This window comes from Somniosus microcephalus, unplaced genomic scaffold (genome assembly GCF_052327205.1).
Source record: "Somniosus microcephalus isolate GS21.2 unplaced genomic scaffold, FLI_Smic_1.0 unresolved_chr7, whole genome shotgun sequence".
In the NCBI taxonomy this organism is placed as follows: Eukaryota; Metazoa; Chordata; class Chondrichthyes; order Squaliformes; family Somniosidae; genus Somniosus; species Somniosus microcephalus.
The window spans coordinates 32,709,180-32,736,640 of record NW_028225185.1 but is presented as its reverse complement, the minus strand read 5'-3'; the positions used below and the strand labels follow the sequence as shown (position 1 = coordinate 32,736,640).

Sequence of the window (27,461 nt, the reverse complement as noted above, 5' to 3'; positions counted from 1 at the left end):
CTCACACTCACTCACACACACTCTGTCACACTCACACACACAAACTGTCACACTCACACACACTCTGTCACACTCACACTCACTCACACACACTCTGTCACACTCACACTCACTCACACACACTCTGTCACACTCACACACACAAACGGTCACACTCACACACACACTCTGTCACACTCACACTCACTCACACTCACTCACACACACTCAGTCACTCACACACACTCACACACACTGTCGCGAGTGGATCTTTCCCACTGATCCAGCCCGAGCTTCCTCTTGTACGACGAGCGGCCACTGACCAGCGGTACCTCCGCTGAGCCCTGCCTTTGTTCACAGGTCCTCCCGGGCCCCCGGGGGTTGTGATTGTGGAGGAGATTTCCAGTACCACCGCAACACTGTCCTGGAGTCGGGGACTGGAGAATCACAGCCCAGTCACACGGTACAACCTGCAGGCTCGGAGCCCCTTCTCAATGGGATGGCAAACTGTGACAACAGGTAACGTCCTTCACTAGATCTCTCTCCCTCGCTCACTCTCCCTCTCCCTCCCTCACCTTCTCTCTCCCTCGCTCACACTCCGTCTCTCCTTCTCCCTCCCTCGCTCACTCCGTCTCTCCTTCTCCCTCCCTCGCTCACACTCCCTGTCTCCCTCTCCCTCCCTCACCTTCTCTCCCTCACTCGCTCTCCCTGCCTCCCTCCCTCACCTTCTCCCTCCCTCGCTCACACTCCGTCTCCCCTTCTCCCTGCCTCATTCACACTCCGTCTCCCTCCCTCCCCTTCTCCCTGCCTCATTCACACTCCGTCTCCCTCCCTCCCCTTCTCCCTGCCTCGTTCACACTCCGTCTCCCTCCCTCCCCTTCTCCCTGCCTCGTTCACACTCCGTCTCCCTCCCTCCCCTTCTCCCTGCCTCATTCACACTCCGTCTCCCTCCCTCGCCTTCTCCCTCCCTCGTTCACACCCTCTGTCTCCCCTTCTCCCTGCCTCGTTCACACTCCGTCTCCCTCCCTCCCCTTCTCCCTGCCTCGTTCACACTCCGTCTCCCTCCCTCGCCTTCTCCCTCCCTCGTTCACACCCTCTGTCTCCCCTTCTCCCTGCCTCGTTCACACTCCGTCTCCCTCCCTCCCCTTCTCCCTGCCTCATTCACACTCCGTCTCCCTCCCTCCCCTTCTCCCTGCCTCGTTCACACTCCGTCTCCCTCCCTCACCTTCTCCCTGCCTCGTTCACACTCCGTCTCCCTCCCTCCCCTTCTCCCTGCCTCATTCACACTCCGTCTCCCTCCCTCCCCTTCTCCCTGCCTCGTTCACACTCCGTCTCCCTCCCTCCCCTTCTCCCTGCCTCGTTCACACTCCGTCTCCCTCCCTCGCCTTCTCCCTCCCTCGTTCACACCCTCTGTCTCCCCTTCTCCCTGCCTCGTTCACACTCCGTCTCCCTCCCTCCCCTTCTCCCTGCCTCATTCACACTCCGTCTCCCTCCCTCCCCTTCTCCCTGCCTCGTTCACACTCCGTCTCCCTCCCTCACCTTCTCCCTCCCTCGTTCACACTCCGTCTCCCTCTCCCTCCCTCGCCTTCTCCCTCCCTCGCTCACACCCTCTGTCTCCCCTTCTCCCTCCCTCGTTCACACTCCGTCTCCCTCCCTCCCCTTCTCCCTGCCTCGTTCACACTCCGTCTCCCTCCCTCACCTTCTCCCTCTCTCGTTCACACTCCCTCTCCCTCCCTCACCTTCTCCCTCCCTCGCTCACACTGGGGTTGAGGGATATGGGGAGTGGGTGGATGGGGTTGAGGGATATGGGGAGAAGGTGGGTGGGTGGGGTTGGGGGAGATGGGGAGAAGGTGGGTAGGTGGGGTTGAGGGAGATGGGGAGAAGGTGGGTGGGTGGGGTTGAGGGAGATGGGGAGAAGGGTGGGTGGGTGGGGTTGAGGGAGATGGGGAGAAGGGTGGGTGGGGTTGAGGATATGGGGAGAAGGTGGGTGGGTGGGGTTGTGGGAGATGGGGAGAAGGTGGGTGGGTGGGGTTGAGGGAGATGGGGAGAAGGTGGGTGGGTGGGGTTGAGGGAGATGGTGAGAAGGGTGGGTGGGGTTGAGGATATGGGGAGAAGGTGGGTGGGTGGGGTTGAGGGAGATGGGGAGAAGGTGGGTGGGTGGGGTTGTGGGAGATGGGGAGAAGGTGGGTGGGTGGGGTTGGGGGATATGGGGAGAAGGTGGGTGGGTGGGGTTGAGGGAGATGGGGAGAAGGTGGGTGGGTGGGGTTGAGGGAGATGGGGAGAAGGGTGGGTGGGGTTGAGGATATGGGGAGAAGGTGGGTGGGTGGGGTTGAGGGAGATGGGGAGAAGGTGGGTAGGTGGGGTGGAGGGAGATGGGGAGAAGGTGGGTGGGTGGGGTTGAGGGAAATGGGGAGAGGGTGGGTGGGTGGGGTTGAGGGAGATGGGGAGAAGGTGGGTGGGTGGGGTTGAGGGAGATGGGGAGAAGGTGGGTGGGTGGGGTTGAGGGAGATGGGGAGAAGGTGGGTGGGTGGGGTTGAGGGAGATGGGGAGAAGGTGGGTGGGTGGGGTTGAGGGAGATGGGGAGAAGGTGGGTGGGTGGGGTTGAGGGAGATGGGGAGAAGGTGGGTGGGTGGGGTTGAGGGAGATGGGGAGAAGGGTGGGTGGGGTTGAGGATATGGGGAGAAGGTGGGTGGGTGGGGTTGAGGGAGATGGGGAGAAGGTGGGTGGGTGGGGTTGAGGGAGATGGGGAGAAGGTGGGTAGGTGGGGTTGAGGGAGATGGGGAGAAGGTGGGTGGGTGGGGCTGAGGGAGATGGGGAGAGGGTGGGTGGGTGGGGTTGAGGGAGATGGGGAGAAGGTGGGTGGGTGGGGTTGAGGGATATGGGGAGAAGGTGGGTGGGTGGGGTTGAGGGAGATGGGGAGAAGGTGGGTAGGTGGGGTTGAGGGAGACGGGGAGAAGGTGGGTGGGTGGGGTTGAGGGAGATGGGGAGAGGGTGGGTGGGTGGGGTTGAGGGAGATGGGGAGAAGGTGGGTGGGTGGGGTTGAGGGATATGGGGAGAAGGTGGGTAGGTGGGGTTGAGGGAGATGGGGAGAAGGTGGGTAGGTGGGGTTGAGGGAGACGGGGAGAAGGTGGGTGGGTGGGGTTGAGGGAGATGGGGAGAAGGTGGGTGGGTGGGGTTGAGGGAGATGGGGAGAAGGTGGGTTGGTGGGGTTGAGGGATATGGGGAGAAGGTGGTTGGGTGGGGTTGAGGGAGATGGGGAGAAGGTGGGTGGGTGGGGTTGAGGGAGATGGGGAGAAGGTGGGTGGGTGGGGTTGAGGGAGATGGGGAGAAGGTGGGTAGGTGGGGTTGAGGGAGATGGGGAGAGGGTGGGTGGGTGGGGTTGAGGGAGATGGGGAGAAGGTGGGTGGGTGGGGTTGAGGGAGATGGGGAGAAGGTGGGTAGGTGGGGTTGGGGGATATGGGGAGAAGGTGGGTGGGTGGGGTTGAGGGAGATGGGGAGAGGGTGGGTGGGTGGGGTTGAGGGAGATGGGGAGAAGGTGGGTGGGTGGGGTTGAGGGAGATGGGGAGAAGGTGGGTAGGTGGGGTTGGGGGATATGGGAGAAGGTGGGTGGGTGGGGTTGAGGGAGATGGGGAGAAGGTGGGTGGGTGGGGTTGAGGGAGATGGGGAGAAGGTGGGTGGGTGGGGTTGAGGGAGATGGGGAGAAGGTGGGTGGGTGGGGTTGAGGGAGATGGGGAGAGGGTGGGTGGGTGGGGTTGAGGGAGATGGGGAGAGGGTGGGTGGGTGGGGTTGAGGGAGATGGGGAGAAGGTGGGTAGGTGGGGTTGAGGGAGATGGGGAGAGGGTGGGTGGGTGGGGTTGAGGGAGATGGGGAGAGGGTGGGTGGGTGGGGTTGAGGGAGATGGGGAGAAGGTGGGTGGGTGGGGTTGAGGGAGATGGGGAGAAGGTGGGTGGGTGGGGTTGAGGGAGATGGGGAGAGGGTGGGTGGGTGGGGTTGAGGGAGATGGGGAGAAGGTGGGTAGGTGGGGTTGAGGGAGATGGGGAGAGGGTGGGTGGGTGGGGTTGAGGGAGATGGGGAGAGGGTGGGTGGGTGGGGTTGAGGGAGATGGGGAGAAGGTGGGTGGGTGGGGTTGAGGGAGATGGGGAGAAGGTGGGTGGGTGGGGTTGAGGGAGATGGGGAGAAGGTGGGTAGGTGGGGTTGGGGGATATGGGGAGAAGGTGGGTGGGTGGGGTTGAGGGAGATGGGGAGAAGGTGGGTGGGTGGGGTTGAGGGAGATGGGGAGAAGGTGGGTGGGTGGGGTTGAGGGAGATGGGGAGAAGGTGGGTGGGTGGGGTTGAGGGAGACGGGGAGAAGGTGGGTGGGTGGGGTTGAGGGAGATGGGGAGAAGGTGGGTAGGTGGGGTTGAGGGAGACGGGGAGAAGGTGGGTGGGTGGGGTTGAGGGAGATGGGGAGAAGGTGGGTAGGTGGGGTTGAGGGAGATGGGGAGAAGGTGGGTGGGTGGGGTTGAGGGAGATGGGGAGAAGGTGGGTGGGTGGGGTTGAGGGAGATGGGGAGAGGGTGGGTGGGTGGGGTTGAGGGAGATGGGGAGAAGGTGGGTGGGTGGGTTTGAGGGATATGGGGAGAAGGTGGGTAGGTGGGGTTGAGGGAGATGGGGAGAAGGTGGGTAGGTGGGGTTGAGGGAGATGGGGAGAAGGTGGGTAGGTGGGGTTGAGGGAGATGGGGAGAAGGTGGGTGGGTGGGGTTGAGGGAGATGGGGAGAGGTGGGTGGGTGGGGTTGAGGGAGATGGGGAGAAGGTGGGTGGGTGGGGTTGAGGGAGATGGGGAGAAGGTGGGTAGGTGGGGTTGAGGGAGATGGGGAGAAGGTGGGTGGGTGGGGTTGAGGGAGATGGGGAGAAGGTGGGTGGGTGGGGTTGAGGGAGACGGGGAGAAGGTGGGTAGGTGGGGTTGAGGGAGATGGGGAGAAGGTGGGTGGGTGGGGTTGAGGGAGATGGGGAGAGGGTGGGTGGGTGGGGTTGAGGGAGATGGGGAGAAGGTGGGTGGGTGGGTTTGAGGGATATGGGGAGAAGGTGGGTAGGTGGGGTTGAGGGAGATGGGGAGAAGGTGGGTAGGTGGGGTTGAGGGAGATGGGGAGAAGGTGGGTAGGTGGGGTTGAGGGAGATGGGGAGAAGGTGGGTGGGTGGGGTTGAGGGAGATGGGGAGAAGGTGGGTGGGTGGGGTTGAGGGAGATGGGGAGAAGGTGGGTTGGTGGGGTTGAGGGATATGGGGAGAAGGTGGTTGGGTGGGGTTGAGGGATATGGGGAGAAGGTGGGTCGGTGGGGTTGGGGGATATGGGGAGAAGGTGGGTAGGTGGGGTTGAGGGAGATGGGGAGAAGGTGGGTCGGTGGGGTTGGGGGATATGGGGAGAAGGTGGGTGGGTGGGTTTGAGGGAGATGGGGAGAAGGTGGGTGGGGGGGTTGAGGGATATGGGGAGAAGGTGGGTGGGTGGGGTTGAGGGATATGGGGAGAAGGTGGGTGGGTGGGGTTGAGGGATATGGGGAGAAGGTGGGTGGGTGGGGTTGCGGGATATGGGGAGAAGGTGGGTGGGTGGGGTTGGGGGATATGGGGAGAAGGTGGGTGGGTGGGGTTGAGGGATATGGGGAGAAGGTTGGTGTGTGGGTTTGAGGGAGATGGGGAGAAGGTGGGTGGGGGGGTTGAGGGATATGGGGAGAAGGTGGGTGGGTGGGGTTGAGGGATATGGGGAGAAGGTGGGTGGGTGGGGTTGAGGGATATGGGGAGAAGGTGGGTCGGTGGGGTTGGGGGATATGGGGAGGAGGTGGGTAGGTGGGGCTGAGGGATATGGGGAGAAGGTGGGTGGGTGGGGTTGGGGGATATGGGGAGAAGGTGGGTGGGTGGGGTTGGGGGATATGGGGAGAAGGTGGGTGGGTGGGGTTGAGGGATATGGGGAGAAGGTGGGTCGGTGCGGTTGAGGGAGATGGGGAGAATGTGGGTGGGTGGGGTTGAGGGATATGGGGAGAAGGTGGGTGGGTGGGGTTGAGGGATATGGGGATCAGGTGAGTAGGTGGGGTTGAGGGAGATGGGGAGAAGGTGGGTGGGTGGGGTTGAGGGATATGGGGAGAAGGTGGGTCGGTGGGGTTGAGGGATATGGGGAGAGGGTGGGTGGGTGGGGTTGAGGGATATGGGGAGAAGGTGGGTAGGTGGGGTTGGGGGATATGGGGAGAGGGTGGGTGGGTGGGGTTGAGGGATATGGGGAGAAGGTGGGTGGGTGGGGTTGAGGTCATTCACAATAGGTTTGGTGACTTTAATGTTCTTTTGCTGTCTCTAACTCTGGCAGTACCTGATCCGATCACAGGGGACCTGGAGTCAGCGATGGCCATTGAGTTAAACCCTTGGATTGAGTACGAGTTCCGGGTGGTCGCGACGAACAGAATTGGAACTGGTGACCCGAGTGTCCCATCTCGTGTGGTTAGGACGGAAGCAGCCAGTAGGTGGAAGTGTTAATTATGCAGAGATTTCAGTACTGAGGGAGCACCGCACTGTCGGAGGGGCAGTACTGAGGGAGCGCCGCACTGTCGGAGGGGGCGGTACTGAGGGAGCGCCGCAGTGTCGGAGGGGGCGGTACTGAGGGAGCGCCGCACTGTCGGAGGGGCAGTACTGAGGGAGCGTCGCACTGTCGGAGGGGGCGGTACTGAGGGAGCGCTGCACTGTCAGAGGGGGCGGCACTGAGGGAGCGCCGCACTGTCGGAGGGGCGGTACTGAGTGAGCGCCGCACTGTCGGAGGGGCGGTACTGAGGGAGCGCCGCACTGTCGGAAAGGCAGTACTGAGGGAGCGCCGCACTGTCGGAGGGGCAGTACTGAGGGAGCGCCGCACTGTCGGAGGGGCAGTACTGAGGGAGCGCCGCACTGTCAGAGGGGCGGTACTGAGGGAGCGCCGCACTGTCGGAGGGGCAGTACTGAGGGAGGGCCGCACTGTAGGAGGGGCGGTACTGAGGGAGGGCCGCACTGTAGGAGGGGCAGTACTGAGGGAGCGCCGCACTGTCGGAGGGGCGGTACTGAGGGAGCGCCGCACTGTCAGAGGGACGGTACTGAGGGAGGGCCGCACTGTAGGAGGGGCGGTACTGAGGGAGCGCCGCACTGTCGGAGGGGCGGTACTGAGGGAGCGCCGCACTGTCGGAGGGGCCGTCTTTCGGGATGAGACATTAAACCCGAGGCCCCGTCTGCCCTCTCAGGTGGACGTAAAAGATCCCGTGGCCACTATTGGAAGAAGAGCAGGGGGGAGTTCTCCCCGGTGTCCTGGGGTCAATATTTATCCCTCAACCAACATCACTAAAAACAGATGATCTGGTCATTATCACATTGCATCCCCCCCAATTTCCATCACTCCATCATTGGCGACCGCGCCAGGGCCCCCGAGCTCTGGAATTCCCTCCCTAAGCCTCTCCGCCTCTCTCTCTCCTTTAAGACGCTCCTTAAAACCGACCTCTTTGACCCAGCTTTTGGTCACCTGTCCTAATATGTGGCTCGGTGTCTGGTTTTTTCTCCTGTGAAGCGCCCTGGGACGTTTTACTACATTAAAGGCGCTGGATAAACGTGAGTTGTTGTGTTGCTTGACACTGTGTTGTGTTGTAAGTTTTGACTGTGTCTGCTCTTGGATTTATTGAGTGTTTCCCCACTCCTGATGCTGACATTCCTTTCCCCTCTTTCCCCCCCGACAGTGCCCTCGGTTCCTCCAGCCAACGTGAGCGGGGGTGGGGGTAAGCGGAGCGAGGTGGTGATCGTGTGGGAGGTAAGTGGCTGGCGGTAATCTCTCCCCGCGTGCAGCGACGGCCCTGCCCATGGCCGGCTCCGAAAGATCGAAGGGCCAATCGGATCCACAGGTCAGGGAGTGGCGGAGCCCCCCGCACACACAGAGCAGGAAAGGCCCAGGCTCCAGGCCCGGCCTGTGCTGAGTTAGCCCGATCTCACACCCGGTGTTGTTCACCAATGGCCGTTAGAGAGGGGAGTGGTCAGTGAGCGAGGGAGAGAGAGAGGAGAGGGAGAGGGAGAGAGAGAGGGAATGGTCAGTGAGCGAGGGAGAGAGAGAGAGAGAGAGGGAATGGTCAGTGAGTGAGGGAGAGAGAGAGAGAGAGAGGGAATGGTCAGTGAGTGAGGGAGAGAGAGAGAGAGAGAGGGAATGGTCAGTGAGTGAGGGAGAGAGAGAGAGAGGGAATGGTCAGTGAGTGAGGGAGAGAGAGAGAGAATGGTCAGTGAGAGAGAGAGAGAGAGAGAGAGAGAGAGTGGTCAGTGAGTGAGGGAGAGAGAGAGAGAGAGAGAATGGTCAGTGAGAGAGAGAGAGAGAGGGAATGGTCAGTGAGTGAGAGAGAGAGAGAGAGAGAGAATGGTCAGTGAGAGAGAGAGAGAGAGAGAGAGAGTGGTCAGTGAGTGAGAGAGAGAGAGAGAATGGTCAGTGAGTGAGAGAGAGAATGGTCAGTGAGTGAGGGAGAGAGAGAGAGAGAGGGGGAATGGTCAGTGAGTGAGGGAGAGAGAGAGAGAACTTTTTGAAAAACTCAAGGACCTGCGACCAGGAAAAGCTTGCGGGGCAGACGGCATACTAAGCGAGATGATTAAACACTCAGACGATAAAATGAAACTGGCTATCCTAAAACTCTTCAACTTGGTTCTGAGTGTCGGTTACTTCCCTGATATCTGGAACAAAGGACTCATAACGCCCATATACAAAAGTGGGGACAAAGTCGACCCAAATAACTATCGAGGCATCTGTGTAAACAGTAACCTGGGGAAGGTATTCTGTAGTATCATAAACAAAATACTTATAAACTTCCTTGAGGAGCACAATGTCTTGAGTAAAAGCCAAATTGGATTCCTGCCAAACTATAGAACATCAGATCATATCTTCACCCTACAGACCCTAATTGACAAACACGTTCATCAAAACAAAAGCAAAATCTACGCATGCTTTATAGATTTCCAGAAGGCTTTCGATTCCATCTGGCACAACGGTTTATTCCTGAAACTTATCGAAAGCGGGGTAGGGGGAAAAACATATGATGTAATTAAATCAATGTATACAAACAACAAATGTGCAGTTAAAATTGGAGACAAACAAACAAAATACTTCCCACAGGGGCGGGGGGTGACGCAGGGCTCGCCAATCTCACCGACACTCTTTAATATTTACATAAATGAATTGGCAAAACTACTTGAACAATCTACAGCACCCGGCCTCACCCTCTATGCAGACGACCTGGTTCTGCTGTCACCAACTAAGGAGGGTCTACAGCAGAACCTGGATCTGCTGGAGTCGTACTGCCAGACTTGGGCCCTGACAATAAATCCCAAAAAAACCAAAGTCCTTGTGTTCCAGCAAAGATCCAGACATCAGGGACCCAAAATAAATTTCACACTAGGAACAACCAAAATTGAACAAACCACTAACTACACATACTTGGGCTTAAAAATCAGTTCTACGGGAAATTTCAAACTGGCTGTGAATGAACTGAAAGAGAAAGCAAGAAGGGCTTTCTATGCCATTAAAAAATCAATCCAAATAGAAATCCCAATTAGCATTTGGCTCAAAATTTTCAAATCAGTAATTGAACCAATTGCACTCTATGGCAGTGAGGTGTGGGGACCGCTAACTCAACAAGAATTTGCAAAATGGGACAAACACCCAATTGAGATCCTACATGCAGAATTCTGTAAAAGTATCCTCTGGACTCAAAGGAAAACTGTAAACAATGCATGCAGGGCAGAACTGGGCCAATATCCATTAATAATTACTATCCAAAAAAGAGCCACCAAATTTTGGAAACACCTAAAAATGAGCAACCCCCACTGCTATCATTACGAAGCCTTGAAATGTCAAGAGAGGACCATAAAGAAGAACACCCTCAGTCAACTAGTCCTGGGACTCAGTGAGGCAACCACTAACACTACTAACAATAACCAGCCCCAGGACAGGGACATCGTAGCACAGAGAATTCGACCCAACACAATTGTCACTAAGCAAAAGGAAAAATACCTGTCATATTGGGCAGAAACAACAAAAACCCAAAACAAACTCAATTGCTACTTGGCCCTAAACAGACAATACAACATGGCTGATTACCTGACCATGGTAAAGGATAGCAAACTGAGAAAAACCTTGACAAGGTACAGACTTAGTGAACATAGCCTGGCCATCGAAAAAGGCAGACACAGGCAGACCCGGCTGCCAAGAGAGGACAGGATATGCTCTCAGGGAGTGGTGGAGACAGAGATGCACTTCTTCACAGCTTGTGGAAAATATCAGGGCATAAGGGAGAATTTCTACCAAAAATTCACACAAATATGCGCGGAATTCAGAAATTTGAATGACGACCAAAAACTCCCATACCTACTAGGGGAAGAGAGAAATTGTGTAACCTTAGCGGCACACTATGTTACAGCTTGCCATAAACAGAGGGACAACCACTAAATATAAGAAAAGAGTATATACAAATTATATGAATGTATATTTATACACTCAGGGATATATCTGTTTATACACTGTATGGATAGATCTGTATTTTTGTGTACAACCATGAATGTTTTTCGATGCTTTGGCAACATAAGATGTACCTTGTCATCATGCCAATAAAGCGATTTGAATTGAATTGAATTGAGGGAGTGGTCAGTGAGTGAGGGGGAGAGAGAGACAGAGAGAGGGAATGGTCAGTGAGTGAGGGAGAGAGAGAGAGAGAGAGAGGGAATGGTCAGTGAGTGAGGGAGAGAGAGAGAGAGAGTGGGGGTGGGAGGGGGAAGTGAAAAACATAGAAACATAGAAGATAGGAGCAGGAGTCGGCCATTCGGCCCCTCGAGCCTGCTCCACCATTCAATGCGATCATGGCTGATCATCCAAACTCAGTACCCTGTCCCTGCTTTCTCCCCATATCCCTTGATCCCTTTAGCCTTAAGAAATATATCTAACTCCTTCTTGAATATATTTAATGAATTAGCCTCCACTGCCTTCTGTGGCAGAGAATTCCACAGGTTCACCACTCTCTGGGTAAAGAAATACCTCCTCATCTCTGTCCTAAATGGCTTACCCCTTATCCTTAGACTGTGACCCTTGGTTCTGGACTCGCCGGCCATCGGGAACATCCTTCCTGCATCTAGTCTGTCCAGTCCTGTCAGAATTTTATAAGTTTCAATGAGGTCCCCTCTCATTCTTCTAAACTCTAGCGAATATAAGCCCAATCGACCCAATCTCTCCTCATACATCATTCCTGCCATCCCAGGTATCGGCCTGGTGAATCTTCACTGCACTCCCTCCATGGCAAGAACATCCTTCCTCAGATAAGGCGACCAAAACTGCACACAATACTCAAGGTGTGGTCTCACCAAGGCCCTGTACAACTGCAGCAAGACATCCTTGTTCCTGTACTCGAATCCTCTCGCTACGAAGGCCAACATACCATTTGCCTTCTTAACCACCTGCTGCACCTGCATGCTTACCTTCAGCGACTGGTGCACAAGGACGCCCAGGTCTCGTTGCACTTCCCCTTCTCCCAATCTATTGCCATTCAGATAATAATCTGCCTTCCTGTTTTTGCCACCAAAGTGGATAACCTCACATTTATCCACGTTATATTGCATCTGCCATGCTTCTGCCCAATCACCCAACCTGTCCAAATCATACTGGAGTTTCTCGGCATCCTCCTCACAGCACACACGCCCACCCAGCTTTGTGTCGTCTGCAAATTTGGAGATATGACACCTAGTTCCCTTGTCTAGATCATTAATATATATTGTGAATAGCTGGGGTCCAAGGACCGATCCCTGCGGTACCCCACCAATCACTGCCTGCCACTCGGAAAAAGACCCGTTCATTCCAACTCTTTGCTTTCTGTCTGCCAACCAGTTCTCTATCCAAGTCAGTACCTTGCCCCCAATCCCATGTGCCTTAACTTTACACGCTAGTCTCTTATGCGGGACCTTATCGAAAGCCTTCTGAAAGTCCAAATACACCACATCCACTGGTTCTCCCTTATCTATTTTACCAGTTACATCGTCAAAAGGGAGGGGGAGAGAGTGAGTGAGGGAGAGAGGGGGAGAGAGGGAGAGGGATGGAGGGGGGAGTGGGAGGGAGAGGGGGGAGAGGGATGGAGGGGGAGAGGGATGGAGGGGGGAGTGGAGGAGGGAGGGCGAGGGGGGAGAGTGGGGGAGTAGGGGAGGGGGGAGGGTGGGGGAGGGAGGGAGAGGGAGGGAGAGGGGGTGAGTGGGGGGAGAGTGGGGGAGGGAGGGAGGGGGAGAGTGGGGGAGGGAGGGAGGGAGGGGGAGAGTGGGGGAGGGAGGGAGGGAGAGGGGGTGAGTGGGGGAGGGAGGGAGGGAGAGTGGGGGAGGGAGGGAGGGAGAGGGGTGAGTGGGGGAGGGAGGGGGAGAGTGGGGGAGGGGGAGAGTGGGGGAGGGGGAGAGATGGAGGGGGAGAGTGGGGGGGAGGGAGGGGCAGAGGGAGAGGGGAAGAGGGGTGAGTGGGGGAGGGAGGGGGAGAGAGGGGGAGAGATGGAGGGGGTGAGTGGGGGAGGGAGGGAGGGAGAGGGGGTGAGTGCGGGAGGGAGGGAGGGAGAGGGGGGAGTGGGGGAGGGAGGGAGAGGGGGTGAGTGGAGGGGGAGAGAGGGGGAGGGAGGGAGAGGGGGTGAGTGGAGGGGGAGAGAGGGGGAGGGAGGGAGAGGGGGTGAGTGGAGGGGGAGAGAGGGGGAGGGAGGGAGAGGGGGTGAGTGAGGGAGGGAGAGGGGGAGGGAGGGAGGGAGGGGCAGAGGGAGGGAGGGAGTGGGGGAGGGGGAGAGATGTGGGGGAGGGAGAGAGGCAGGGCGGAGGGAGGGAGTGATGGAGGGGGGAGTGGGAGAGGGAGGGATAGAGGGGGGTGGGGAGGGGGGAGGGTGTGAGTGGGGGAGAGGGTGTGATGTGGGGGAGGAAGCGAGGGGGAGAGAGGGAGGGTTGGAGGCGAGATGCAGTTTGTTGCCGGGATTTGTGAGCTGTCTTTCCCTCTCTCGGAGCAGCCAGTGTCGGAGGAGTACCAGCACGGTGAGGGGTTCGGATACATCGTGGCTTTCCGACCCAACGGGACGCGGGGCTGGAGGGAGAAGATGGTGGCGGTGACGGACGTGTGTCGATACGTGTACCGGGACGAGAGCCTGCAGCCCCTCACTCCCTTCGAGGTGAAGGTCGGCGTCTATAACAACATGGGAGACGGACCCTTCAGCCCCGTGACCGTGGTTTACTCCGCGGAAGGCGGTGAGTCTCCCGAGCGAGGAGTGCGCGGGCGTCATGAGGGTACAGCAGAGCCTCAGTATTCGGACTCACACGGGCCGTGACAGTGGTTCATGGCGTAACCCCTCCCACGCCAAACCTCCATCTCAACAGGACTGGTGGAATCGCAGTGAGCATCAGCGTGCTATTGGGCTATGGAGGGCATCACAGCCTCACCCAATCTGGTCCTCACCCAACTCGCACACACACATTCACACTCACACACACACAATCACACACATACACACACACAGTCACACACATTCACACACACACTCACTCAATCACTCACTCACTCACTCACACTCACATACATACACACACACAAGGGTCACTGGACAGTGATCAGGAGCAGGAACCCTGGCTGATTTCCCCTCTCTCTAACCCAGGGGTCACTGGACAGTGATCAGGAGCAGGAACCCTGGCTGATTTCCCCTCTCTCTAACCCAGGGGTCACTGGGCAGTGATCAGGAGCAGAAACCCTGGCTGATTTCCCCTCTCTCTAACCCAGGGGTCACTGGACAGTGATCAGGAGCAGGAATCCTGGCTGATTTCCCCTCTCTCTAACCCAGGGGTCACTGGGCAGTGATCAGGAGCAGGAACCCTGGCTGATTTCCCCTCTCTAACCCAGGGGTCACTGGACAGTGATCAGGAACAGGAACCCTGGCTGATTTTCCCCTCTCTCTCTAACCCAGGGGTCACTGGACAGTGATCAGGAACAGGAACCCTGGCTGATTTCCCCTCTCTCTAACCCAGGGGTCACTGGACAGTGATCAGGAGCAGGAACCCTGGCTGATTTCCCCTCTCTCTAACCCAGGGGTCACTGGACAGTGATCAGGAGCAGTAACCCAGGAGCTCCAGTCCTGTGCGTGTTTCAGTTCTGTGTATTTTCTCTCTCCACAGAGCCGCAGATGGCACCCTCGAACATCACAGCTGCCAGTCTGTCAGCCTCGGAGATCCTGGTGTCCTGGCGACGTCTGTCTGACAGGTTTTGCAAACCATGGGGATATCAGGTACGCCTTGTGTTATAGGATATACAACTACAACAACTCAGATTTATCCAGCGCCATTAACATAGTAAAATGTCCCAAGGCGCTTCACGGGAGCATTAATAAACAAAATTTGACACCGAGCCACATAAAGAGATATTAGGGGCAGGTGACCAAAAGCTGGGTCAAAGAGTTAGGTTTTAAGGAGCATCTTAATGGAGGAGAGAGAGAGGCGGAGAGGTTTAGGGAGGGAATTCCAGAGTTTGGGGGCCCTGGCGCGGTCGCCAATGGCGGAGTGATGAAAATCGGGGGATGCGCAAGAGGCCAGAATTGGAGGAGCGCAGAGATCTTGGAGGGTTGTAGGGCTGGAGGAGGTTACAGAGATAGGGAGGGGGGGTGGTGAGGAGGCCACGGAGGGATTTGAACACGAGGATGGCGAATATTGAAATCGAGGCGTTGCCGGACCGGGAGCCAGTGTAGGGCAGCGAGCACAGGAGGGGGTGGTGATGGGTGAACGGGACTGGGTGCGAGTTAGGACGCGGGGCAGCAGAGTTTTGGAGGAGCTCAAGTTTACGGAGGGTCGGACTAGAAGAACTAGATCAGTGAGATCAGGTACACCCTGTGTTATAGGTTCACAGGCTGTCAAGGAAGGGAGTTGCTCACCGGGAGACTCCCTCTTTAAAAGGGGTTCCTGATCTCCCACTTTTAAAGATTCTTGGATCCGGACCCCTAAGTCTCTCTGCTCCTTATATACTTGAACAGAAACAAATGTGCCGGGCTATGGGGAAAGAACAGGGGACAGTGTGACTAATTCGAGAGCTCTTTCAAAGAGCTAGCACAGGCACGATGGGCCAAATGGCCTCCTTCTATCATCCTATGCTTCTCTATTCCTCTTAAAATTGTCCCATTTAGTCTACGTTCCCTCTCCTAATTCTTCCTCCCAAAACGTATCACTTCACATTTCTCTACATTAATACTCCTGGGCCCCAAGCTCTGGAATTCCCTCCCTAAACCTCTCCGCCTCTCTCTCCTCCTTTGAGACGCTCCTTAAAACCCGACTTCTTTGAACAAGCTTTTGGTCGCCTGCCCCTCATATCTCCTTACGTGGATCGGTGTTTGATTGACTGATTAGGCCCCAGCTGGAGCATTGTGTCCAATTCTGGGCACCGCACTTTAGGAAGGATGTCAAGGCCTTGGCGAGGGTGCAGAGGAGATTTACTAGAATGGTACCAGGGATGAGGGACTTCAGTCACGTGGAGAGACTGGAGAAGCTGGGGTTGTTCTCCTTAGAGCAGAGAAGGTTGAGGGGAGATTGAGCAGAATGGTACCAGGGATGAGGGACTTCAGTGATGTGGAGAGACTGGAGAAGCTGGGGTTGTTCTCCTTAGAGCAGAGAAGGTTAAGGGGAGATTGAGCAGAATGGTACCAGGGATGAGGGACTTCAGTGATGTGGAGAGACTGGAGAAGCTGGGATTGTTCTCCTTAGAGCAGAGAAGGTTAAGGGGAGATTGACCAGAATGGTACCAGGGGTGAGGGACTTCAGTGATGTGGAGAGACTGGAGAAGCTGGGATTGTTCTCCTTAGAGCAGAGAAGGTTAAAGGGAGATTGACCAGAATGGTACCAGGGATGAGGGGCTTCAGTCACGTGGAGAGACTGGAGAAGCTGGGGTTGTTCTCCTTAGAGCAGAGAAGGTTAAGGGGAGATTGACCAGAATGGTACCAGGGATGAGGGACTTCAGTGACGTGGAGAGACTGGAGAAGCTGGGATTGTTCTCCTTAGAGCAGAGAAGGTTAAGGGGAGATTGACCAGAATGGTCCCAGGGATGAGGGACTTCAGTGACGTGGAGAGACTGGAGAAGCTGGGATTGTTCTCCTTAGAGCAGAGAAGGTTAAGGGGAGATTGACCAGAATGGTCCCAGGGATGAGGGACTTCAGTGACGTGGAGAGACTGGAGAAGCTGGGATTATTCTCCTTAGAGCAGAGAAGGTTAAGGGGAGACCTAATAGAGGTGTTCAAAATTACGAGGGGTTTTGATTATGAGGCGCTCTGTCCCTTTCGACATCCCGACTTATTCCCTTCTCTCAGGAAGCTTGTCTGGTCTTTGGTGCATCCTGATTGTGTGGGATCTTCCTGTCTTCCATCGCAGGTCAGTGTCTGGAAGAGTTCGGAGCCCGAGGACTCGAAGCGGACAGTAAGCACCAGCGGGAACGACTCCACCGTGCTGGTGTCCGGATTAGAGGGGAACACAGCGTACCTGGTGACCGTCCGAGCGTTCAACAGCGCCGGTCCCGGCCCCTCCAGCGTCCCCAGGCCGGTCGGCACCAAGAAATCACGTATGCGCGCTCCTCCATTCTGTCGGCGCGCCTCTCTTTGCGCGGATAATGTCCAGTGTGGTTCCCTTCGGCCCCCCCCCGCCTCCCCCAGGCAAGACCCAGGCTCCATCCCCGGCCAGACCCAGGCTCCATCCCCGGCCTGTGCTGAGATAGACTGATCTTACCCGCTGTGGTCCTGAGCTCCGCACACAGAGCCGCTGACCCCTGGCACGAGCTCATCGAGAACATTTTTTTTTAAAGTAAGGCGTGTTGGTACACGGAACTCGGCTAATTCGGCTTCTGAAATGCGTTCGTGTTTCAATCATTCAATATAGGGCAAAAAAAGTGATTGGCATCATTGAACAGAGAGAGAGACAGATTTCACTTAGCAACAGTCAGTCCACTCAAATGACCAGTTTCAAGACCTTTGAGATTGAAACTGGGAATCCTGCTGGTCAAATGTTCAAAAGGGCATTGCAACCTACACAAAGGGACGTTGATATACATATGTCGTAGAGAAATGTAAACTAGTGTGCGTAAGAATCGGCTGAGAAACGGTGCATTTGACTGGAGGCTACCAAATCAGGCAAGGCCACTTTTTTTAAATTCGCTTATGGGATCTGGGCGTCGCGGGCAAGGCCGGCGTTTACTGCCCATCCCTAATTGCCCTTGAGAAGGTGGTGGTGAGCCGCCTTCTTGAACCGCTGCAGTCCCGTGTGGTGAAGGTGCTCCCACAGTGCTGTTAGGGAGGGAGTTCCAGGATTTTGACCCAGCGACGATGAAGGAACGGCCGATATATTTCCAAGTCGTGATGGTGTGTGTGACTTGGAGGGGAACTTGGAGGTGGTGGTGTTCCCGTGCGCCTGCTGCCCTCGTCCTTCTAGGTGGAAGAGGTGGCGGGTTTGGGAGGTGCTGCCGAAGAAGCCTTGGCGAGTTGCTGCAGTGCAACTTCCAGTTTGATAAAGTGATCAGTGTATAAAAAGAAGCCTTTGTGTTAAGTTTGAGAGATGTACTTACAGATATAAACGCATGCCTATGTTCAAAACTGCTGCCGAAACTCACGTAAATTGCGTTATACTCGGAAGAAATTGTTTTTTGTGTTAAAGTAGGAAAAAACAGTGATTTATAACCATGAGATTGAATTCATTACTACTCAAACCGGCAGGGTTTCCTCCCCTATCCGAATATCTTCCCAATCCCTGTAGGGTGGCGCCTGTCTTTGACTCAGTGCCTAACTGGCGGTCGTGTCTTTGCTTTCAGCTCCCAGCCAAGCCCCTCTCAACATCCTGTGGCATCAGGACGGCTCGGCTGTGTCGCTGGGATGGGAGCCGGTACAGAACAAGGACAATGAATCGGAAGTGATGGGATACAAGGTGAGGGGGGGGGGGGTCAAGGGGCGGGGTCAGACGCTGACCTTTCGCCTCTGTGGGGACCGATGGCGCGGAAGTCGACGCCTCCTGCTCCCCTCTGCTGGATCCCACGTGGATTGAGGTGGGGGCCGCGGGAGAGAGAAGGTGTGCGCTCCACATGTGGGCGAACTGAGAACATAAGAATTAGGTGCAGGAGTCGGCCATTCGGCCCCTCGAGCCTGCTCCGCCATTCAGTAAGATCACGGCTGATCTTCGACCTCAACTCCACTTTCCCGCCCGATCCCCATATCCCTCGATTCCCCGAGTCCAAAAATCTCTCGATCTCAGCCTTGAATATACTCAACGACTGAGCCTCCACAGCCCTCTGGGGCAGAGAATTCCAAAGATTCACCGCCCTCTGAGTGAAGAAATTCCTCCTCATCTCAGTCCTAAAATGGCCGACCCCTTATCCTGAGACTGTGACCCCTGGTTCTAGACTCTCCGGCCAGGGGGGAAACAGCCTCTCAGCATCTACCCTGTCAATCCCCCCTCAGAATCTGATATGTTTCATAAGAACGTAAGGCGTAGGAGCAGGAGTCGGCCATTCGGCCCCTTGAGCCTGCTCCGCCATTTAATGAGATCATGGCTGATCATCCAAATTCAGTCCCCTGTCCCTGCCTTCTCCCCATATCCCTTGATCCCTTTAGCCTTAAGAAGTATATCTAACTCCTTCTTGAATATATTTAATGAATTGGCCTCAACGGCCTTCTGTGGTAGAGAATTTCACAGGTTCACCACTCTCTGGGTGAAGAAATTCCTCCTCATCTCAGTCCAAAATGGCCGACCCCTTATCTTTAGACTGTGACCCCTGGTTCTAGACTCTCCAGCCAGGGGGGAAACAGCCTCTCAGCATCTACCCGGTCATAGTGTCATAGAGTCATAGAGTTTTACAGCACAGAAAGAGGCCCTTCGGCCCATCGTGTCTGCGCCGCCCATCCATCCCTGTCCAGTCTAATCCCATTTTCCAGCATTTGGTCCATAGCCTTGTATGCAATGGCATTTCAAGTGCTCATCCAAATGCTTCTTGAATGTTGTGAGGGTTCCTGCCTCTACCACCCTTTCAGGCATTGAGTTCCACATTCAAACCACCCTGAAAAAGTTCCTCCTCAAATCCCCTCTAAATCTCCTGCCCCTTACCCTGAATCTATGCCCCCTTGTTATTGACCCCCCCACTAAGGGGAAAAGTTCCTCTTTATCTACCCTATCTATGCCCCTCATCATTTTGTACACCTCAATCAGGTCCCCCCTCAGCCTTCTCTGCTCCAAGGAAAACAACCCCAGCCTGTCCAGCCTCTCTTCATAGCTGAGGCGCTCCATCCCAGGTAACATCCTGGTGAATCTTCTCTGCACCCTCTCCAAAGCAATCACATCCTTCCTATAGTGAGGCGACCAGAACTGCACACAGTACTCCAGCTGTGGCCTCACCAGCGTTTTGTACAGCTCCATCATAACCTCCCTGCTCTTATATTCTATGCCTCGGCTAATGAAGGCAAGTATCCCATATGCCTTTTTAACCACCTTATCTACCTGCTCCGCTGCCTTCAGGGATCTATGTACATGTACACCAAGGTCCCTCTGACCCTCTGTACTTCCTAGGGTCCTACCACTCATTGTGTATTCCCTTGCCTTATTTGTCCATCCAAAATGCATCACCTCGCACTTTTCAGGGTTAAATTCCATTTGCCACTTTTCCGCCCATCTGACCAACCCGTTTATATCGTCCTGTAGCCGGAGGCTTTCCTCCTCGCAATTTACCACCCCACCAATTTTCGTGTCATCTGCGAACTTACTGATCATACCTTTTACATTCTCATCCAAATCATTTATGTAGATCACGAACAACAAGGGACCCAGCACCGATCCCTGAGGTACCCCACTGGACACAGGCTTCCAGTCACAAAAGCAACCTTCAACCATCACCCTCTGCCTCCTGCCACTCAGCCAGTTTAGGATCCAACGCGCCAAGGCACCCTGGATCCCATGGGCTCTTACCTTCTTAACCAGTCTCCTATGCGGGACTTTGTCAAAAGCTTTACTGAAGTCCATGTAAACCACATCCACAGCATTTCCCTCATCCACCCCACTAGTCACCCCCTCGAAAAATTCGATCAGATTTGTCAGACATGATTTACCCTTGACAAAGCCATGCTGACTATCCCCGATTAATCCTTGCCTCTCCAAGTGGAGATTAATTTTGTCCCTCAGAATTTTTTCCAATAATTTCCCCACCACAGATGTTAGACTCATTGGCCTGTAATTCCCTGGTTTATCCCTGCTACCCTTCTTGAATAATGGTACTACGTTAGCTGTTCTCCAGTCCTCTGGTACATCCCCTGTGGCCAGAGAGGTTCTGAAAATTAGTGTCAGAGCCCCTGCAATCTCCTCCTTTGCCTCCCACAGCAGCCTGGGATACATCTCGTCTGGGCCTGGGGATTTATCCACTTTTTGGCCTGCTAAAACTGCTAGCACCTCCTCCCTCTCGATGCTAATATGTTCAAGTATGTCACAGTCCCCTTGCCCGATTTCTATGTCTGCATCGTCTTTCTCCATAGTGAACACAGATGCAAAAAATTCATTTAAAACCCCGCCTACATCCTCTGGCTCTACACACAGATTGCCACTTTGGTCCCTAATGGGCCCTACCCTTTCCCTGGTTATCCTCTTGCCCTTAATATACTTATAAAACATCTTAGGATTTTCCTTTATTTTGCTCGCCAGTGTTATTTCATGGCCCCTCCTCGCCCTCCTAATTTCTTTTTTAAGTATGCCCCTGCACTTTTTATACTCCTCTAGGGCTTCCTCCGTCTTTAGTCTTTTGTAACTGCCAAAAGCCCCCCTTTTATTTCTAATGCATTTTTGTATATCCCTTGTCATCCAAGGTTCCCTTTGCTTGTTGGTCCCACCCTTGACCTTTACAGGAACATGTTGGCGTTGTACTCTCTCAATTTCCCTTCTGAAAGTCTCCCATTGTTTTGATGTGGATTTTCCTATAAGCAGCTGCTCCCAGTCCACTTTGGCCAGATCCTGCCTTATCATATTAAAATCGGCCTTCCCCCAATTTAGAACCCTTATTTCCGGGCCGTCTTTGTCTTTTTCCATGACCACCTTAAATCTCACCGAATTATGGTCACTGTCGCCAAAATGCTCCCCTACTGACAATTCCACCACTTGCCCGGCTACATTCCCCAGAATTAGGTCCAGTACCGCCCCCTCTCTTGTAGGACTTTCTACATGTTGGCTCAAAAAGCTCTCCTGGATGCACTTTAAGAATTCTGCACCCTCCAAGCCTTTCACACTCTGACTGTCCCAATTTATATTGGGGAAGTTGAAATCCCCCATTATTATTACCCTATTATTTTCGCACTTTTCTGAGATTTGCCTACATATCTGTTCCTCTATCTCCCCCTGACTGTTTGGGGGCCTATAGTACACTCCCAGCAAAGTGCTTGCCCCCTTTTTGTTTTTAAGTTCTACCCATATGGCCTCATTAGAGGAACCCGCTAATATATCATCCCTCCTTACAGCAGTAATTGACTCCTTAATTAATATTGCAACACCCCCTCCCCTTTTACACCCCCCTCTGTCTCGCCTGAAGATTCTATACCCCGGTCAATCCCCCTCAGAATCTTACATGTTTCAATGAGATCACCTCTCATTCTTCTGAACTCCAGAGAGTATCGGCCCAATCTACTCAATCTCTCCTTATGGGACAGACCTCTCATCCCAGGAATCAATCTGGTGAACCTTCGTTGCTCCGCCTCCAAGGCAAATATACCCTCCTTAGATAAGGAGACCAAAACGGTGCCCAGTACTCCAGGTGTGGCCTCACCAAAGCCCTGTACAATTGTAGCAAGACTTCCTCACTCTTATAGTCCAACCCTCTTGCAATAAAGGCCAACATGCCATGTGCCTTCCTCATTGCTTGCTGTGCCTGCATGCTAACTGATATACCTATCAATTCATTCCATGAAAAGCGACGAGTTAAGATAGTAACTATAGGTTTTTATTGGCTAAATAACAGAGCCCACCCTCGTGGGTGATCGGTTCCAACAAGGAAGAATACTAGCCAAGCAGTCACCTTTATACCTGGGCAAGCAGGCGGAGCCATGGGCGGAGTCAGCTGAGGTATGCCTAGGTATAACAGCGTGCGTGGCAAGAGGTAACCTTGTGTAGTGATAACGACAGTGTAAACAGTGATAACAACAGTGTAACAATAGTGAACGGTTGTGAACGATAACAGTGGTTTACCACACTAACTCTCTGTGCTTCTTGCACTAGGACACCAATATCGCTCTGAGACCCACTAAGTTTTCTGGCCAGGGTTCTGAGCTTCTTTCCGTCTCTCCCCAAGGTGCTGTACCGACGAGAAGGCCACAGCTGGAACCAGGTGATCGAGACCAGAGAGCCGTCGGCCATCGTCCCGCTCACCAAGGACGGAGTTTACATCATCGAGGTGCGGGCGTTCAGTGAGGGAGGAGACGGAACCGTCAGCTCACAGATCAGAGTCCCCAAATCATCAGGTAGTACATCAATTCCTCCCGGTCCTTCCCCTGGTGTCCCTGCACCGTGGGGCCTCGGCCCTTCCCCCGGTGTCCCTGCACCGTGGGGCCTCGGCCCTTCCCCTGGTGTCCCTGCACCGTGGGGCCTCGGCCCTTTCCCCGGTGTCCTGCACCGTGGGGCCTCGGCCCTTCCCCCTGGTGTCCCTGCACCGTGGGGCCTCGGCCCTTCCCCCGGTGTCCCTGCACCGTGGGGCCTCGGCCCTTCCCCTGGTGTCCCTGCACCGTGGGGCCTCGGCCCTTCCCCCGGTGTCCCTGCACCGTGGGGCCTCGGCCCTTCCCCTGGAGTCCCTGCACCGTGGGGCCTCGGCCCTTCCCCCGGTGTCCCTGCACCGTGGCCCTTCCCCTGGTGTCCCTGCACCGTGGGGCCTCGGCCCTTCCTGTGGTGTCCCCGCACCGTGGGGCCTCGGCCCTTCCCCTGGTGCCCCAGCACCGTGAGGCCTCAGCCCTTCCCCTGGTGTCCCTCTGCCGTGGGGCCTCGGCCTTTCCCCTGGTGTCCCAGCACCGTGGGGCCTCGGCCCTTCCACTGGTGTCCCTGTGCCGTGAGGCCTCAGCCCTTCCCCTGGTGTCCCTCTGCCGTGGGGCCTCAGCCTTTCCCCTGGTGTCCCTGCACCGTGGGGCCTCGGCCCTTCCACTGGTGTCCCAGCACCGTGGGGCCTCGGCCCTTCCCCTGGTGTCCCAGCACCGTGGGGCCTCGGCCCTGCCCCTGGTGTCCCTGCACCGTGGGGCCTCGGCCCTTCCCTTGGTGTCCCAGCACCGTGGGGCCTCGGCCCTTCCGCTGGTGTCCTGAGATTGACTAACGCCCGTTCTCTTTCCCTCCTCTTTCAGGTGCCGACGCCGACTCCTGTGCGCCCGCCAAGGCCTCCTCGACCTCAGTGACCCTGATCCTCGCCCTGGTGCTGCCCTCGGCCTCCTGGTAGCCGCGCCTCTCCTCGCCGAGCGGGAGTGGGGGGGCGGGGGGAGGCGCGGTGGTGGGAGGAAAGGGGAGACGCTGGACAATCTGCTGGATGGATCGCGAGCTTCTGGAGACCTCGACCCCCCGGGAAGCCTGCGCGAGTGGGGCTGGACCCATGGTCAATGACACCGCGGGGGCTGCGGTGGGGTCAAGTGTCGAAGGAGCTCCTCAGACCGACTGGACCCAGCCCAGCGGTCCGTTTACCTCAACTCTGGACTGCGGCTGCTGCCCGTGGGACCCTCGACCCCCCTCCCCCTTTCGCTCCTCTCCACCGCCCTCCCCTTCCCTCTCTTCCCCCGCTCGTAGCGGGGAGCGGCAGGCCGGACTTTCGAGCACTCCGAAGCCCTTTAGGGGCCTCCACGGTTCAACGCCAACTGGAGACGGGAGCTTCAGGACGGTGCGAGTGACCTCCAACCGCGCCCCCCCCCCCACCCCCCACACCGTCCGCGAACCCCGGCACCGGTTCGGAGGTCGTGAACCCCTTTGTCTGTGGGACGGCAGAAGCCGTTTGGTATCGGGCCTGTTTCGCCGCCCCTTTGACTGTGCGTCCTCTCGCAAGACGGGAGCCTCCCCGTTGATGACTGACTTGTCTCAAAGGCCCAGCCCCCTTGGCCCTCGTAATCGAGGCCCCTGCTTCTGAATCCACGATTCTCGGCCTAGCGGTCAGGCTGCGTTTCCGGGGCGGTTGCCGTGCAGACAGTGGCATAGCAGCCCAGGGGGCAATTAGGCACCTACGGCAATCGCACAGATTAAAATAGTTTATTTATAACAATTCGCAGTCTAGAGACTCATTTCTTCGTGGGAGAGTGTCTTATAGTGCGTGTCTCTCCGCGATGCTGTCGGAGTGGCGTTACTGAGGGAGGGCCGCACTGTCGGAGGGGCGGTACTGAGGGAGCGCCGCACTGTCGGAGGGGCGGTACTGAGGGAGCGCCGCACTGTCGGAGGGGCGGTACTGAGGGAGCGCCGCTCTGTCGGAGGGGCGGTACTGAGGGAGCACCGCACTGTCGGAGGGACGGTACTGAGGGAGCGCCGCACTGTCGGAGGGACGGTACTGAGGGAGAGCCGCACTGTCGGAGGGGCGGTACTGAGGGAGCGCCGCACTGTCGGAGGGGCGGTACTGAGGGAGCCCCGCACTGTCGGAGGGGCAGTACTGAGGGAGCGCCGCACTGTCGGAGGGGCTCTCTCAGGTGGACGTAAAAGATCCCACGGCCACTATTGGAAGAACAGCAAATGGGGGAGTTCTCCCTGGTGTCCTGGGCCCCGATATTTATCCCTCAACCAACATCACTAAAACAGACGATCCGATCATTTTCACATTGCTGCTTGTGGGAGCTTGCTGTGCGCAGATTGGCTGCCGCGTTTCCTACATTAAAACTCTGTAAAGTGACGAAGGGTTTGATTCATGGAACGACACCACCCTCTGCTGGTGAGCCTGAGCTGCTGCAGCCAGTGCAGGCCCCAGGAAGGAGGGCGATCGCCTCGCAGGGTTTCAGCATTTTTCTACACCATGGCAGGAATCGCTTGCTGTCGTCGTGCTGCGGCTGAATTCCCCTCGGGCTTTTTGCTGTCCAGCCCCGATTCAGAGGGAGAGCGCGCCAGCCACTGACGCACTTGCATTGAGTGTACAGCCCAGAACCAGGCCATTCGGCCCCTCTGCTCCGTGCCGGTGTTCCTGCTCCACACCAGCCTCCTCCCGCCCCCTCTTCATCTCACCCCATCACCATCTCCTTCTATTCCTTTCTCCCTCATGTGTTTATCCAGCTTCCCCTTAAATACATCGACACTATTCGCCTCGACCACTCCCTGTGGGAGCGAGTTCCACATTCTCACCACTCTCTGGGGAAAGAAGTTTCTCCTGAATTCCCGATTGGATTTATTAGTGACTCTCTTATATTGACGGCCCCTAGTTCTGGTCTCCCCCACAAGTGGAGACATCTTCTCTACGTCTACCCTATCGAAACCCCTTCATAATCTTAAAGGCCTCCATCAGGTCACCCCTCAGCCTTCTCTATTCTAGAGAAAAGAGCCCCAGCCTGTTCAATCTTTCCTGATAGTCGTAACCCCTCAGCTCTGGTATCATCCTTGTGAATCTTTTTTGCATCTTCTCCAATGTCTCAATATCCTTTTTGTAACATGGAGAACAGAACTGTGCACGGTGCTCCAAGTGTGGCCGAACCAAGGTATATGGAGACCAGAACTGTGCACGGTGCTCCAAGTGTGGTCTAACCAAGGTATATGGAGACCAGAACTGTGCACGGTGCTCCAAGTGTGGTCTAACCAAGGTATATGGAGACCAGAACTGTGCACAGTGCTCCAAGTGTGGTCTAACCAAGGTATATGGAGACCAAAACTGTGCACAGTGCTCCAAGTGTGGTCTAACCGAGGTATACGGAGACCAGAACTGTGCACAATGCTCCTAGTGTGGTCTAACCAAGGTATATGGAGACCAGAACTGTGCACGGTGCTCCAAGTGTGGTCTAACCAAGGTATACGGAGACCAGAACTGTGCACAGTGCTCCAAGTGCGGTCTAACCAAGGTATATGGAGACCAGAACTGTGCACGGTGCTCCAACTGCGGTCTAACCAAGGTATATGGAGACCAGAACTGTGCACGGTGCTCCAAGTGTGGTCTAACCAAGGTATATGGAGACCAGAACTGTGCACAGCGCTCCAAGTGTGGTCTAACCAAGGTATATGGAGACCAAAACTGTGCAAAGTGCTCCAAGTGTGGTCTAACCGAGGTATACGGAGACCAGAACTGTGCACGGTGCTCCAAGTGTGGTCTAACCAAGGTATACGGAGACCAGAACTGTGCACGGTGCTCCAAGTGTGGTCTAACCAAGGTATATGGAGACCAGAACTGCGCACAGTGCTCCAAGTGTGGTCTAACCAAGGTATATGGAGACCAGAACTGTGCACGGTGCTCCAAGTGTGGTCTAACCAAGGTATATGGAGACCAGAACTGTGCACGGTGCTCCAAGTGTGGTCTAACCAAGGTATATGGAGACCAGAACTGTGCACAGTGCTCCAAGTGTGGTCTAACCAAGGTATATGGAGACCAGAACTGTGCACAGTGCTCCAAGTGTGGTCTAACCAAGGTATATGGAGACCAGAACTGTGCACAGTGCTCCAAGTGTGGTCTAACCAAGGTATCTGGAGACCAGAACTGGGCACAGTGCTCCAAGTATGGTCTAACCAAGGTATCTGGAGGCCAGAACTGGGCACAGTGCTCCAAGTGTGGTCTAACCAAGGTATACGGAGACCAGAACTGTGCACAGTGCTCCAAGTGTGGTCTAACCAAGGTATATGGAGACCAGAACTGTGCACAGTGCTCCAAGTGTGGTCTAACCAAGGTATACGGAGACCAGAACTGTGCACAGTGCTCCGAGTGTGGTCTAACCAAGGTATATGGAGACCAGAACTGTGCACGGTGCTCCGAGTGTGGTCTAACCAAGGTATATAGAGACCAGAACTGTGCACAGTGCTCCAAGTGTGGTCTAACCAAGGTATACGGAGACCAGAACTGTGCACAGTGCTCCGAGTGTGGTCTAACCAAGGTATATGGAGACTAGAACTGTGCACAGTGCTCCGAGTGTGGTCTAACCAAGGTATATGGAGACCAGAACTGTGCACCCTGCTCCAAGTGTGGTCTAACCAAGGTATATGGAGACCAGAACTGTGCACAGTGCTCCATGTGTGGTCTAGCCAAGGTATATGGAGACCAGAACTGTGCACGGTGCTCCAAGTGTGATCTAACCAAGGTATACAGAGACCAGAACTGTGCACAGTGCTCCAAGTGCGGTCTAACCAAGGTATACGGAGACTACAACTGTACACAGTGCTCCAAGTGTGGTCTAACCAAGGTATATGGAGACCAGAACTGTGCACAGTGCTCCAAGTGTGACCTAACCAAGGTATATGGAGACCAGAACTGTGCACGGTGCTCCAAGTGTGGTCTAACCAAGGTATATGGAGAGCAGAACTGTACACCGTGCTCC

The 27,461-nt window shown here is 55.6% G+C and overlaps 1 protein-coding gene across 1 annotated transcript in view; it reads left to right on the top strand.

Moving 5' to 3' along the window:
- The window catches only part of LOC147086755 (contactin-5-like), a 380,876-nt gene extending 356,641 nt beyond the window's left edge, over positions 1–24,235 (top strand). The window contains exons 24-32 of the mRNA XM_085978315.1: positions 340–498; positions 6,308–6,457; positions 7,689–7,759; positions 12,993–13,227; positions 14,146–14,255; positions 16,378–16,564; positions 17,804–17,916; positions 22,304–22,472; positions 23,337–24,235. Coding sequence (XP_085834441.1) covers positions 340–498; positions 6,308–6,457; positions 7,689–7,759; positions 12,993–13,227; positions 14,146–14,255; positions 16,378–16,564; positions 17,804–17,916; positions 22,304–22,472; positions 23,337–23,428 — 1,286 coding nt within the window. The 3' untranslated portion in view covers positions 23,429–24,235. The remainder of the gene's footprint in view (positions 1–339; positions 499–6,307; positions 6,458–7,688; positions 7,760–12,992; positions 13,228–14,145; positions 14,256–16,377; positions 16,565–17,803; positions 17,917–22,303; positions 22,473–23,336) is intronic.
- Positions 24,236–27,461: the final 3,226 nt, after the last annotated feature.